This window comes from Neovison vison, chromosome 5, assembly GCF_020171115.1.
Source record: "Neovison vison isolate M4711 chromosome 5, ASM_NN_V1, whole genome shotgun sequence".
Taxonomy (NCBI): Eukaryota; Metazoa; Chordata; class Mammalia; order Carnivora; family Mustelidae; genus Neogale; species Neogale vison.
In genome coordinates, this window is record NC_058095.1 from 95,095,593 (window position 1) to 95,111,195 (window position 15,603).

General features: G+C 48.2%; 1 protein-coding gene across 2 annotated transcripts in view; it reads left to right on the forward strand.

Annotated features, from left to right (window-relative positions):
- Nucleotides 1-4,938: 4,938 nt before the first annotated feature.
- The window catches only part of B3GLCT (beta 3-glucosyltransferase), a 116,723-nt gene continuing 106,058 nt past the window's right edge, over nucleotides 4,939-15,603 (forward strand). For both annotated transcript variants that reach the window (XM_044249546.1, XM_044249547.1), the window contains exon 1: nucleotides 4,939-5,031. In XM_044249546.1, the coding sequence (XP_044105481.1) occupies nucleotides 4,959-5,031 (73 nt within the window). In that variant the 5' untranslated portion in view covers nucleotides 4,939-4,958. The remainder of the gene's footprint in view (nucleotides 5,032-15,603) is intronic.

A 15,603-nucleotide genomic window follows, 5' to 3' on the forward strand; every position in this document is an offset into this window, starting at 1 on the left:
AGGCATTATGCTAAGTAAATAAGTCAGAGAAAGACAAATGCTAAATGGTCTTTCTTGTATGTAGAAACTAAAATATATATATAAGCAAACTCATAGATGCAGAAAATAGATTGGTTTCCAGAGACAGGGAGATAGGGGATAGGAGAAATGGGGGAATTATGTGTTTGTTTTTGATTTAAATAAATTGAGTAGTAATAAAAGGGAATGGCTTATGGAGGGGAGATCAAATATACTTAAATTGCATTAAAAAAAGTGAAATACAGATACTTCCTATTGCTCCTCTTGATTCACCTATTAGGAGCAATTCCTGAATTTTACTGAGAACAGGAGGATATGTGATTCTGGAAAAGAGAACAAAACAGTCAAATGGATGATCTATTTCTGATCAGAAGTTTCTAGGAGATAGCTCCCCCCCACCCCCCGCCAGAGAAGTTTTTATACCATACAGTATCTTCAAAAGAACAGAAAACCAAAAAACCCATAGCTTTGGATTTCTGGGCTTGTCCTGGGGCCTGCCAAGATGGTACCTTTTATTTTATTTCCTGGATCTTGGTTCAGAGCTGTTAGTTTGTGAGAATCCTGTGGTTAAGCCTCTTTGGGTAAACATCTTGTTGGAAAGTCTGGCTTAATGGGTTTTACCTAAGGCTTTTGAATAGCTTTGGAAGAAAAGTGAAAGCAGCTCCTCTAGGGTGTTGGAGAGACCACCTTATTTGTGTTAGCAGAGCCTTCCTCCTGGGCCCTCCTGAGCACCGGCTGCGGAGCCAAGCTGTGACCCCTGGATCTACCTTGAGCCATGAAGGTTCCTGCTGTGTGTCTTGTCTTTTCTTTCTCTCCCTCCCTCCTTTCTTCCTACCTTCCTTCCTTCATTTCTCTCTCTCTCTCTTTCTTTCTTTCTTTCCTTCTTTCTCCTTTTAAGATTTTATTTATTTGAGAGAGAGAAGCATGCATGAGGAGGGGGGAAGGGAGGAGGGAGGAGAAGCAGATGCTCCGCTGAGCAGGGAGCCCAACATGGGGCTCCTTCCCAGGACCCCGAGATCATGACCCGAGCCAAAGGCAGTCACTCAACCAGCCAAGCCACCCAGGTGCCTCGCTTTATGTCTTTTCTTCCTGTCTCACTCTTCTCCCATAGGGAATGAAGATTCTCATGCTTCTCTAAAGTTTAAAGCTTCAGGTGAAGCGATTGGGTGCTCTCCTGTTACCAGGTGAGCACTGATTCTGGGGACGTGGAACATGGCTGGCAGATGGTTAAATCATAGGTCTGATGATTATAATGATCTTATGTCCTGGAGACCCAGTTTTAGACATTCCAGTTTGCTGTCAGACCCTAGGCCTGATTTCAGGTTTTTGAAAATAATCCTGAAGGTCGCTTCTGTGTGTGCAAAGAAAACTGCTCTCCTGAGTCTTGTGAGGGGCCTTCTAGAGTGGAGAGTTGGAATCTGTCCTTTGGTCTTTGCTGGTACAGAACTTCCAGGTCATAGAAGAGAGGGAGCAGGCTGGGAGGGGGCTGAGTAAGAAGGCTGTGCCACCCAAAGGCCACTTCCCAGAACACCACACTTTCGGGCTGATCTGCTTTGTGTGTATTGCGCCTCTATCTGGGATGCCTTTCCTCTTTTTCTCAGCCCAGGAGCCTATTTCTCCTTTAAGACCCTGCACAATTCACTTCTGTCTTACTGATGGATTCCATGGCCACCATTTTGTTTTTCCCTCTGTATATTCCAAAGTGTTTCCTTCCACTCGTCCTGTAGCATTTATCACAGAGCAGTAAAATTACTTATGAACATTAAAAAAAAAATACTTGAGAGAGAGAGTGCATGCACGCATACAGGGAGAATGTTTGCACACAGAGGGAGAGGAAGAAGCAGGCTCCAGGCTGAGCAGGGAGCCCAAAGCAGGGCTCCATCCCAGGACCCTGAGATCATGACCAGAACTCAAGGCAGATGCTTAGCTGACTGAGCCACCCAGGAGTCCCAGGAACATTTTTTTTTTTTTTAAGATATATTTATTTGAGAGAGAGAGTGTGTACATGCTTGCAGGGGGAGGGGCAGAGGGAGAGAATCTTCAAGCCGACTCCCTGCTGAGCGTGGAACCCAGCCTAGCCCAACAGAGCCTAACACGGGGCTTGATCCTACAACCCATGAGACCATGACCTGAGCTGAAACCAAGACGTAACAGGCCCTCCTTCCTCAAAAAAGGGGACTCCTCCCTCCACTCCTACACATGGGTATAGGGGTGGCATCTGAAATCAAGATGAGAGAACCCCAGGAAGAGAGAGCGAAGGCCTGGTCTTTTTTTCAGATCCTAATCTTAGAGTTTAAGAGATTTACTTTTCCCCATTGAAAGCTGTCCCCTTACAGTTGGTGTTTCAGATGGCACGCGGTGCCTCACCATGAATCTGTTAGCGTCCTCACGGGCACATTTTGTTCCAGGAAGCTCTCCACTTGTTTTTGGGAGAGGAACTCCCAGGAAGTCCATTTATCATATGACTAGAGTAAGTGAAAGGTAATCCTTTTTAAAATGTGAGTTATGGAGCTTCGAAATGTGCCATTTATCTATGTCTGCTGTGGAACGGGGGAACATCAGGGCAGGTTTATTCCTTAAACAGAGTGTGCTCTCCATTGTCTTTAGGGCTCTGTACCCCATACCCTGTTCCAGCGCACAAAATATTCTCCTATGGTGAATTCTGCTGAAAACACTGATGCACCTGGAGTTCCTTGTTACCAAACATTAAGTATGTCTTTGAACACATGCATGGTAAGCAAGCTGCTTAATTATTAGGATTCCATGTCTATGTAAACACGCTTTTGTTTAATATTCGATATCAAATATATTTGAGGAATATTTTTTGGGAAGAAAGCAAAACAGCTTTGGAAACTGGAAAACTTCTAGAACTCTTAACCAGGCAGGTACATTTTAGAAGATGAAAGGGATCAATGTGGTCAACCATAAATTGAAAGAGCATCACTAAAAAAAAAAATAAAAAAATAAATGAAAGAATTCTTAGATTTCTCTTCCCTTTGTATAGAAATAGCGTGACATGTAGCCACAAACCCTGGCTGAATGGAACATGATGGTACTATTTGTATTCAAGTTATTTAGTTCCCAGTTGTAAGAAGTCTGTGTAAACCAGAGAGAGAAAACCCATAGCCTCCGAGCTTCCTTTTAAAACCCTTGTTGCAGATGTTGAACTGACAAATGACAATATCCTAACATATTCAAGGTTAAACCCCTGAATGGTCTTTACATTTACTTATTTATTTTTAAGATTTTTTATTTTGCAGAAAGAGAGAGAGAGAGCGCACAAACAGGGGGAGGGGCGAAGGGAGAGGGAGAAGCAGGCTCCTTGCTCAGTCCCAGGACGTGGAGATCATTACCTGAGCCAAAGGCAGACGCTTAATGACTGAGCCACTGAGGTGCCCCTGGTCTTCTCATTTATAAGGCTCAAGACAATAAACATTTTTTTTTTAAGATTTTATTTATTTATTTGACAGAGATCACAAGTAGGCAGAGAGGCAGGCAGAGAGAGAGAGAGAGAGAGAGAGAGAGAGAGGAGGAAGCAGGCTCCCTGCTGAGCAGAGAGCCTGATGCGGGAGGGCCCTGAGATCATGACCTGAGCCAAAGGCAGCGGCTTAACCCACGGAGCCACCCAGGCGCGCAAGACAATAAACATTTATTCAGCACCCGCTTTGCTATTAGCCCAACATCTTACTTGTATTCCTACCACCTGACACTGGCCTTCATTTCACATTTAGCAAGTCAGTGAACGTTGCACATCCACGTGGAAGACACTGGTGTTGGTACGTGCTTAGCACAATCCCAGGCACAGAGTAGGCACCCAGAAAACATGAAGTATGAATGAGAACAAGGACACAGCCTTCACGAGGTCATGGTCTAATCTCAGGTAAGTGATGGGCACTTGGTCCCATTTACCTTCTAAGAGAGAGACAGGAGTCAAGGCTTTGGCGGAGGCAGGAAGCACTGAAGAACCATTAGAAGGTACTGCTTTTCCCCTCTGCCCACCACATAACATAGTGGAGCCAGCCCTCTGCCAGGGCTACCACATCTCCTGGCTGGGGAGGGATCCCCAGGGCAGTCCCATGGGGACAAAAGGGACTCTCCATATGAGGTCACTCGACTTCTCTGTATTCCAATTTAATTAATTTTTATGGGATGTTTTGAATAAAACACAACCTCCCCTCTTCCATTATGGTGAACACTTAAAATCACATTTATACGAAATTACATTTACGCTAACTTCTATTGAAAGCCAAATTCCAGGCTTAAGCTATTGGCCAAATCCCATTAAAAAAAGAGGATATTAAGTAAATTAGTTGAGCTGATTAAAAACACCTTCATCAACGTAGAACACGGGTGCCAATAATATTAAGAGTTGAATTATTGATTTCTTTTTAAATAGCAGATGGTACATTAGGAGGGAGGAAAAGCGACTGGCTTCCAGTCTCCTCCCTTCCCCGCCCCCACCCCATCCCTTTCTTTGGGAGTAAGGAGGGGACCCACTGATCGACTCCAGGAGAGCCGGGAAAGGGAGGTGAAGGAGTAAGGTGGGAGGACAGGAAGGTAGAAGATGGGGCCTAGGTAAGGGAGTAGGAAAAACAGGAGTGGAGAATAATGACCGCAGGGAGCGGGGGGGGGGGCACAAGCCTGGAAGAGGGTCGCTGTCCTAGTGAAGGTGCAGTCATCTCTACCCTCGCCCGGCGGCGGGACCCCAAAGCACGGCTGCGAGCCAGGCGGGCGCTGGAACTGGCACGAGGACGCTCCCGAAGTCGGCCGCCAGAGGGCGCGGCCGGAGCCGGCGCGGCGGAGCCCGAGGAGGGAGGAGGGGAGCCGGCGGAGAAGGGTCAGCCGCGGCGGCACGGGCGACAGCGGCAGCCGCGCAGCTCGGCTCCCCGCGCGTCTCCCGTCCCCGCGCCCCGCTAGGGCGCGCAGCTCCCGCCGCCGGGATGCTGCCGCCCGCTCGCCGCGGCCGCCGCCTCGCGCTCCCGGCACTGCTCTCGCTCCTCACCTGCTCACTGGGTAAGTAGCGGGCGGCCCGGGCGCGCACGGGAGAGGCGTGGGCTTCTCGGGCGCTGCCGCCCGCGTCCCGCGTCCGCGCGCCGAAGGGGGTGCCGGGCGGCCCAGCCCTGCCCCGCGGGCGCCCGTGTCCCGCCGTCCCGTCCCCGCCGCGCCGGCGGCAGCGCCCTCTCGCGGCGTCCGGGTGGGGACCCGGCTCTCCCGGACCCCGGGGCGCAGCGCGCCCGGCCCCTTTCGGCTCGCCGGGTCCCGCCGCCGCCCCGGCCCCGCTCGCGTCTGCCCGCCTCCTTCCGCCAGGAGCTGGCGGCGGGCCGAGCCGGGAGGGCGAGGCGCTCACCCCCACAGGAAGCGCTGAGTAAATGTGCAACTGCAAGAAACTTTGAGAGCGGGGAAGCGGCGGCCGCGGTCCCGCCCCCTTGCCTTCCGCCCGCGTCCCGCCTGCCCCGCAAGCCCCACACGCCCCGCGCGGGCGCCACCGACTGGAGGCGGGCGGGCCCCGCGGCCCTCTCGCCCGGCCGGGGCGGCCCTCTCGCCCTGCACCTCCGCGCGGGGCAGCCGGGGGCTAGGGACGGCACCCCCCGACCCAGATCCGCGCGCCCTGCAGGGGCTCTCTGCGGGGTCTTCCGGCCGTGTCTGGGTCTCGAGGGCTGACAAACCAACTTGGCACCAGCCCTTCTAATCATTCCTAGGTTAGGAAGGGAGGGTCGGGGTGCCCGGCTGGGCCTTCAGTGGGTGCGGTGGTGGCGTGGCAGAGGCGGTGGGGATATTCCCCAGTCTTAGGTCTTTAAGGGGGAAAATTAGAGAACACTTCTGGGAGCAGTGCTTGTCGGGGTTGCTGCTGCCGTAATGCCCCTTTCCTTTTTTCTCCCGGTCTCCTCACGGGAGCATTTTCTCCCCTTTATCGTAAAATGATGTGGCAAAGTTGAAAAAAAAAATCGTCCTGATTGACATATATGGTGAGATTTGTTCAAATTTGAAAGGTTGGGGGAAAATGACTCCCTTTTCAGTGTTCTCAGGGTTATTGTCCTCTAACCCGGATTTTGTGTTTGCAGTCTGTTAAAAGGCAGTAATTTCAGATTTTTAGAAATGGCAGAATAGTGCAATTTAGGAAGAGACGTAGCGTTATTGCACATTGCTTTTTGGTAGCCCACTGGAACCTGTACAGCTCGTTTTTATTTGGATTTAAACTCTCCGAATGAGGACGTTATTTGCGTACCCTTCGCTTTTCTATAGGTGCTCAGTAAGTGTGGGAAAATCGAGGGAGATTAATTGTTAATTAATTGTTCACATGCATGATTAAGTAAGCAACAATGTAATTAAAAATGTTGGGACACCTTGGGCACAGAGAGCTATAATTGACGGTGGGGAGCAACTGAACGTGGAGATCGGCTTTAGTGGAAGAAAGAATGCATGGCCGAGAGGGGGGCAGCCCAGGGAGAAGGGGAGGTTGGAGGGGTGGGAATTTGACTAGGTGACTCTTGGCTACATCAGTTGGCTTGCTGCCTGGAAGTTTTGCTCCTAACCAAATAGGGTGGGTGGTAGCTGAAATTGGCGTTCTATTTATAGCACTGCACTTTATAATGGTGTACTGGGGATATAATATTTGTACATAATATATTCAATGTAGGGGCTGAAATACATTTGTATTGCTGTGTGTCTATTTTTTACTGCACTTAAGGGAATATCTGTACTGTCCAAACTTGATAACACATTAAAGGACAGTCAGAATGAAGCAAAATGTCAACACATTTTTAGAGATGTCTATTAACATTGTGAAGTTGTCAGATAAGTACAATAAATAAGACCTAAAACCTATTAAAAGGTCCCTGTGAGACATTTGGCTTTGTGAACTGGCTTTCATGGGTTGGTACAGACAAGAAGCTGTATTCTTCGAGGTCTGAAGTAAATCATGAGCTTGGTTTATTGAGCTCTGCTTTGGTGGTGTTGGGGGAGCACCCAGATGCAGAAAGATGTGGTACCCAATCTATAGATCTCTAAACCAGGGCTCTTGGGTCTTGCTAAAACGGAGATTATGTTAGGAATTTTGAGGCATGTGAACAATCCTGATTGCTTAAAAATACTCTAAATATTCCCTCGTCAGTTTGGCCTGGGTATATATATAGTTTAGTTTTCCCACAAACTATAGCATATTCTCTTGAGTTGTTAGAAAAAAGTCAATATAGAAAATTTATTTTAAGCCCGTATGATTATACAGACCAAATTCACTGCAACTTCAGTTCTAGAGTCCAGTGCCAGTTCTAGAATCAGATTTATTCACACCTCTACATCAGCTCCTTGTGGGTCTGAGCTCAGTTTTCTCATATAAAACAGGAGACATAGACTAGATAAAATACCAGAACTTTGCCATTTCTTACAGTTTTAATGTAATGAGTCTGTTGTGGCAGAGACTGCTATCTGCTACTCAGTTACCCTTCCTCAGTAGTTCCTTCCTTTCCTGACTAAAAAACCTCTTAGATAATCAGGAATGAGGGTACCTGGGTGGCTCAGTCCTTAAGCATCTGCCTTCTGCTCAGGTCATGATCCCGGGGTCCTGAGATCAGGCCCCGCGCTGGGCCCCTGCTTGGTGGGAAGCCTGCTTTTCTTTCTCTCACTCCCCTTGCTTGTGTTCCTTCTCTCACTGTGTCTCTCTCTGTCAAACAAATAAATAAAATCTTAAAAAAAAAAAAAGATAATCAGAAATGTTGGGTGACTGTATTTGGAGATAGGACCTCCAAGGAGATAATGCAGGGTAAATGAGGTCATAAGAGTGGGGCCCTAGTCCAGCGGGACTGTGTCCTTGTTTTTCTCTGAGGGGGAAGAGACACCAGGGATGCACTCAAACAGAGAAAAGGCCATTGGAGGACACAGTGAGAAGACTTTTCTACCTGCAAGCTAAGGAGAGAGGTCTTAGCAGAAACCAACCCTGTTGGCACCTTAATCTTGGACTTCTAGTTTCCAGAGCTGTGAGGAATAAATTTCCGTTTGTCTCTGGTTGTTGTTAAGGTGGCCCTAGCTGACTAATAATACAGGGGAAGGATGGAGGAATCTCATGGTGGTAGTGGCGGCAGCGGTGTGTCCAGGGAAAAGAAGTTTCTCAGTGACCCTTGCAAGCAGGGACAGCCACTGAATTACCTGTAGTGATTTTTGGGTGGGTCTCTTTGTGAAGCTTGTTAAAGGTAGCTGACCCAGTTGGGATGCATGCTTTTTGTTATTCTTTGTTTGTTTGCTTGTCTTTGTTTCATCTTCCTTCCCATTGTCTGTAAATCGGATGGATGGAGCCATGGTGGTCATCTTGTGACCATGAGGTGACCTTGAAGACAGAAGCCAGTAGTAAGGATCATGGGGCAGAAAGGATAGCAGTGCCTGCCTGGGTGCCTGAAGGATGTGGAGCACCACGCCAGCCCTGGGTCCCTTTTTCCAGACTTGTATTGCAGGAGATTAAAAATAAACCTCAGTCTTGTTGAAGCCTCAGTTGAGTTTTCTGTTACGTGCAGCAGCCAACCTAATCCTAACTGATACATCTGTGAAGAAGCTCATTTGAACCAATGGTAAAATAATAAGATGCTAACTTTTATCTTTCTTTTTTTTTTTTAAATTCCTGAAATAGGAATTTCTGATAAATACAGCTTTTTAAAAAATATAGATTTTATTTATTTATTTGACAGACAGAGATCACAGGTAGGCAGAGAGGCAGGCAGAGAGGAAATAGGCTCCCTGATGAGGGGCTCGATCCTAGGACCTTGGGATCATGACCTGAGCCGAAGGCAGAGGGGTTAACCCACTGAGCCACCCGGGTGCTCCTAACTTTTATCTTTCTTATCCCTGTTTCTACTCTGTATGTGTCAGGATTGAATTTGTTAGCATCCACCAAAATTAGGGATTTTTTTTTTTTTTTTTTCATTCTGGTCCAGTTCTCGCTCAGATTCTTTTTTTTTTTTTTTTTTTTAAGATTTTATTTATTTATTTGACAGAGAGAGATCACAAGTAGGCAGAGAGGCAGGCAGAGAGAGAGGGGGGGAAGCAGGCTCCCTGCTGAGCAAAGAGCCCGATGCGGGACTCGATCCCAGGACCCTGAGATCATGACCTGAGCCGAAGGCAGTGGCTTAACCCACTGAGCCACCCAGGCGCCCCTCGCTCAGATTCTTTTTACTGCAGTGAGTTAGACTTTTTAGGACACCAAGAGTCAGACTTGATCCCAGGTTATTGTGTGTGTGTATGTTTTAATTTTCGATTTTTAAACCCTCCTTTTATTTCTTGAGCAGCTATGACTGATAGAGAGTTTACCCGTCTGGATGAGTTCTTGTCCAGGTAGTCTGGGGTTTCCAAGTAGATGTGGTTCTCTTGGTTATGGATTTGACTCAAAGGAGTTTGTCTGTAGCCAACAGTCAAGCTGTTTATCAGGGGGCAGATAAGGAGAGGGGGAAAAGAGCATCTGTTTCAGGTGGGATGGTGGGTCGTGGGCATGGGGGTGGGAGGAGCTATCCTGACCCTTTTGTTAACTTGTTCTGAGGCAAGCACTGTGGGCCTAGTAGTTGAGTAAGTCCTAATACTGACTTCATTTGGACCACTAAGAGGCAGGTTTTTTTGTTTTGTTTTTTGCTTTTCATTAGAAACATAAATCAGGGTGTTTCTAGGCACAAAGGGATTAGCAAATGTTATTATGTGTTGTCTCTTTGTAGCATTATGGACAATCCATCTTTGGCATTGCCAGATTCTTGGTAAAGAACAGTATATAGGGGCACCTGGGTGGCTCAGTGGGTTAGGCCGCTGCCTTCGGCTCAGGTCATGATCTTAGGGTCCTGGGATCGAGTACCGCATCGGGCTCTCTGCTCAGCAGGAAGCCTGCTTCCTCCTCTCTCTCTCTCTCTGCCTGCCTCTATGCCTACTTGTGATCTCTTTCTGTCAAATAAATAAATAAAATCTTAAAAAAAAAAGAATAGTATATAGGAGTGTTAATTCTATCTTTCCTAACACAAAGGAAAGTTTAGCGAGTGTTGGGAGTTCATCAGATCTATTATTGATTGAGAGTCTCCCTTAATTCCATGTTTCAAAGCTTTATTCACTAAGCCACTCCCTAGAGGAACCCAATTCAGTGTAGGCGCTGATTTGCACTCCTAGAAAATGTTAACAGTTCAAAAATAGTATTAAAAGAAAGAACTGTACTTGGAATTTTTTTCATTTATTCTGACTGTTGAGTATCTACATGTATCAGGCACCAGGGATATTGCAGGAAGACAGATCGAATCTGGCTTTCCCCTGGTGGAGCAGGCAGTCTCCAAGGGGAAGGTGACATTAAACACAAAACAAAACAAATCGCACTGTGCTCAGGGCCCTGGCAGGGGAGTCCGGGTGCTGGGAGAATGCCAGGCAGGGAATTGGAGGGCTTTAGCCTGGAGTCTGGAGTAGTGGTTCTCAATAGGGGGTGTTCTTGCCCCTCCTGGAGAATTTGTCAATGGCTAGGGACTTTTTGTTTGTGGCAGGGAGTGCTACTGGCATCCAGAGCTGGGGCTCTGAGTCTTGCACATCCTACCATGTGCAGGACAATCTCACCCTCCAAAGAATCTGATCTATTGTTGATAGTGCTGGGTGCCGGGTTAATAAACCTTGGAGTAGGGAGTAAAGGAAGACTTCTTGGAGGAGGATACATCAGAACTCAGACCTGAAGGGCAGTTAAGTGGAAGAAGGGGAGATGCCCAGGAGGGGAAAGAGCTTGGTGCTGGAGGAACACAACCGAGAAAGGACTAGACTGGAGAGATTCAGAGAGGGGCTGGGAAGTTCAGTGGGGGTCAGGCAATGCAGGTCTTACGGAGGAAGATAAGGATTTTGGGCTTTGTTCTTAGAGCAGTGGGAAGTAGCTGTGGGGCTGTAGTAGGAGAGTGACATGGTTTAACCTCCTGTTGTAAGGAACTCGCTGATGTTGTCCCGTGGGACAGAGATTAGAGGTGACTGGTGAGGTGACTGGTTAGGACTTGTGGGACCAGTGAGGAGGCTGCCGGAATCAACTACGTGAGAGATGATGAAGGCAGCTGATGGGAGCAGTGGGCTGAGAGGAAGGAGGGGGTCAAAGATGAGTCAGGTTTCTGTCATAAGCTGTGGGTGGGTACCAGAGCTGTTTACTGATACAGGCACTAATGGAGAAGGACCAGATTTTAACTTTTTTTTTTATTGTATTTAAATAATATAAAGTTTCTTTTAACCATTCTGTGGCATTAAGTACCCAGACATTTTTCTAAAATTTACTTTTAATTTTAGAGGGAGGTGAAGATGAGGAGTGCACTTTGGACAAATTGAGTTTGGGGAACGTGAGATGTTCAGGTGGGTGTCATGTGGGCAGTTGGATTTGTAGGTCTGGAGCTCAGAGGAGAGATTGCAGAGAGATTTGGAGGGGCAATTTGAGTAGATTTTTTTTTCTTTTTTTAAAGAGGAGAGAGTCTTAATTGGCAAAATAAATCCATTTTAACTTTCATTCAAAATGTATGGGTATCCAAGATTTGGTAGAAGCTGGGACAGAAAATCATCTTTATCTGTGTGATGTAAAGCTGTAGGCTTATACCAAAAAATGAGAAAAGGTATCCTCAAATAAGATTAGAATGTATCTCAGTTGTAACAATGCCATCTTCACCTAGGGATATGACTTACTTTCACTACTGAAAGAATATTTTATGGTCTGAAAAGGTGATATGCTGTAGTTTACATCATTGCTTGCTGTAAGAAGCTGTAGGAAGCCAAAGGCTCTTTCCACATCGTGCTGAATTTATCTTTTCCGGATCCTTGAGGATGGATATACTGGAGCTTGTTCTTCATTTATGAGGTGAATGAAGTAAAGGAAGGTAAATGGCCGAGGCCTTTTGGAAAAATCATCCCATTCCTTTCCCTTGAGGGTCTGTTTAGCTGTGCACCCCAGTGTGCACAGACTTCAGCACACAGGAGAATCCCCTCAGTGTCTTGAAGAGTTTCCATTGTTATGGGGCCCCTTGTTAAAAGGCATATTATGGGTTCCCAGCTTCATATTTTTCTTACAAAAAAAATCTGAGTTGAGGCCTCTAGATTTGCATTTTTAGAAGGCCCCAGGTGGGTCATATGTGCTCGCAGGTGCAGGAACCCTGCCTAAGGCCCAGGTAGAAACTGGGACTCTTGCCAGCCGATTTTCTTGCATATCTGTAGAATGTAAAGATGATTGCTGGCTGCTTTGTTTTTAAAATGAAATAAGGAGCTGTTTCTGAGACAGCAAAGTGTGGACTTGAGGCTTGATACGTCTTGCTCAGATATTTCATCACCTCGGGAAAGGAACCAGAAACCCCAGAATTCAAACAAAGCAGTCTCTCTCTGGTTCCAGCATCCTTTGGAAACAGGCAGGTTTTCAAATGCTGCTGGAGGGGCTGTAGGAGGAGGACCATGAGTCTCAGAAACTGAAGAGTGGGTTGTTTGAGCAAAGGTGTTTGGACAGTTGACAAGTTCCTAACAGCATTAGAACATCTCAACCTGTGACTGCCGTGGATTCAGTGGTGCTGCTGGGGTGGGGAGGGGCTTCTAAAACCACTTTTTATGTTGTAGAAATAAGATACCCCCAATTTAAGCAGAGACTGTATAAGTTAGCTTGATAGTTAACTGTTCAGTGCTGCTCGTACAATGCAAAGGGATTATACGAAGCGCTGATTTTTTTGGTGGTGAGTTTGTTCTGGAGTGGGCTTTGCGACGGGGGTTTCTTCTGCCCCTTACCTATGACTCAACCTAGGAAACCTGATTGTGAGGGTGGTGTTTTGAATCTCTCCCCCGAAACTCTGTTTCCCTTGGCATATGGGCTTTCCTATTATTTGTTTAAATGATATAGGAATCAAAGAAGCAAATGATCTCTGTCTTTCTAAAATATACAGTTATTTCCTATTTCTTTCTATTTTCTTTCTATTTACTGTCCTTTTTATAAGTAGGCTTACCCTCTGGCACAGAGACTGTATTGGTCCTGGCCAACTCCGTTGCCAAGGGAAGAAAAATCTATATTCCAAACTCCCTTGCTCATTGACTTCTTTGATAAAACTGAAAAAGTGTTTGAGATGGAGTAAGACCAAACAGGGGTAGGTAGTGAGCGGCTCAAAAGAGGACCGTCATGTCGGTGTGCTCACTGCCACACTTGAGGGGAGGCCAGCTCCCCCCTCCCCAATCTCCTTTCCTTCTCTCAGCTGGCTGGTCACCTTGTAAGTGGTGTGGAACCCACGGAGTGGGGCACAGTGGTTCCCTGACCTTAACGTTGTCCAGCTGTCTCCTTGCGGAATAGCGCTGGCTTCCTCCCCAGGGCAGCATCTCTCTTCCCGAGTTTGCTCTTTGCCACCTGAGCAAAAGGCTCCAATTATTCCTCTCACAGGCCAGGTACTGTCCTGCTCCTGTACATGCACCAACGTAGCTCATTCTTGTTTAGTTTCCCCCCTTTTACAGGGATGGAGGCAGAGGCTCTGAGAGCCAAAGTCACTGGCCCGGTGTTGCTGAGCTACTAAGTGGCAGAGCCTGGATTTGAAGCCACGAGGCGGGAGTCTAGATTCTGTGCATCCGACCAGCATGCTGTGCTGGTCCTCCTCGTGGAGCAGGCCGTGGAGGCCAGCTCTCCTGGGCCACACCTCTTTCCGTCGCACTTTGAAGCTTTACAGAGAGAATGCCTTGGAAGAACACCTTATAAACTCCTTAAACAATTGCCTTCTCCCTAGCTTCTCTCTACCTGGAGAGCCCTTCCCTGCTGCTGGATATATTCCCTCGAATGGCCTCAGCACCTCAGGATGTTGGGAAGCAGACCGAGTTTTTCCATGTATTTGCTCCCCCTGGCTTTATTCTCGGGCTTGGGAATGGCACCTCATTGTGCTCAGCTGCTCCCTCTGCATCCCGGACTCACCTACACGCTCCTTTCCTCTCACCAACCCCTATGGACTCTCCCTTCCCTGCCCCATCTCCTGGTAGCACCAGACTCCTGGACTGTAGATTCTGCTGCTTGAATATCTCCAACACCCCGCTTTTGCTCACCACTCACCACGCTCAGGCACTGCCTCATCCGAATTCTGTCCCTTCTCTCCCATTACCTGGCTCCATTAGCTTCCTGGCTGGCATGTTTGTGCCTTTTGTTTTGTCCCCCCCCCCCACAGCCCCACCCAACACTACTCTGGAAACCTGTCAAAGACACGTTTCAACAGGGTGCTTGCTTTGATAGAAGCTTTTCATGGCCCTTACAATAAAAGCAGACCCCCTAACACTGAGCCCTTTCATGACATGCCCTGCTGTCTCCAGTTCCATCTCTAGCCTCAGTCTCTCTCCTCCCCGACAGGTGTCCATGTCCCAGACATTCCGTCCCCACAGGTGTCCACATCACATTCTCTCCCCCCCCCCACAGGCATGCAGCTCTAGTTCCTCCCCTCAGGTGTCCGTGCTCTGGGTACACTAAACTATTCAAACTTTGACACAGAAACCTATTTCCAGGCGTCCTTGCTCTGGTAACTTGAAGTCTCTGCTGCTTGGAATTTGCTTGCTCAAGCACCATGTTGAGTTTAGTCCAAGCAGTGCTTTGCTCTCTGGGAGCTTCCCTTCCCTCTGCTGCCCTGCCTTGGGTGAGACGGCCTCTGTCTCCACCCCAGGTGCTCCCTCAGGGACTCCCATTAGAGTGACAGCCAGCGGAGTGGGCGCTTGTGCACTTGGTTGTTGACTGAGGGACTTGTGTCTCACATCAGCTCCTCAGGCAGCTGCTTACTCATGTTCCCCAGCCCCTAGCAGAACACTGGTGCACATAGCCACTCTGGTTTTCTCCTGCACAAATGAAAATGTAAACTAATACTAATGACAGTAACTGCTACGGCCTAAAGCACATAGCATGTGTCAGGCCCTGTTCTAGAAACATAACACCTGAGAAACCATTTGACCTTTGGCCACATGCCAGGGCTGGTTCTGTCCTCTGCCCATGTGGAGTATCAGGGGCCCTCCATCCCCACTTTGGACGGCCCTTACAATAAAAGCAGATGCCTCAGGGTGGGTGGCTGGAGCAGCTACCCCATGTGCGCACAGCCCCAGGGACAGTAGATCTGAGGAGGCGGAAGGGAAGGCAGGCTCTGCCCTCTGTCGCTTCGTGGGGGTGCATGCGGTTCTGGTCGCTCTGCCTGCCTGGATGATCTTCAAAGCAGGTAATTGGAACTAAGTCAGTCAGCTGTGGGCTGCACATCCTGGAGTTGAAGGCCTCCTCCGGAGGACTTGGAATTCAACCTGGAAAGCTCCAGGGAGCTGGAACCACTTGGGGAGGAGCTGTGCTGGGTGAAACATTTCTTGTAACTAGGTCACAGGAAAGAAAGGGAAGCCCCACAGGCTCCCTCCCACAGTGCGTCAGAAGAGAAAGTGGGGCAGAGCCTGTGTGAGACCCTGAGGGGTGCTGGGGGCCCAGCTGCAAGCTTTGCCCTGGATCCAGAGCTAGGGACACACGGTTCCATTCCCTGCCTCCCTCCAAGCTCCAGGGTAGGGCCCACAACCACCTAGACACCGCCTAGACCCACAGCAAACCATTGCCCCACCAGCGGCTTATGGCAGCATCAGTTGAGCTATGAACACACTGAG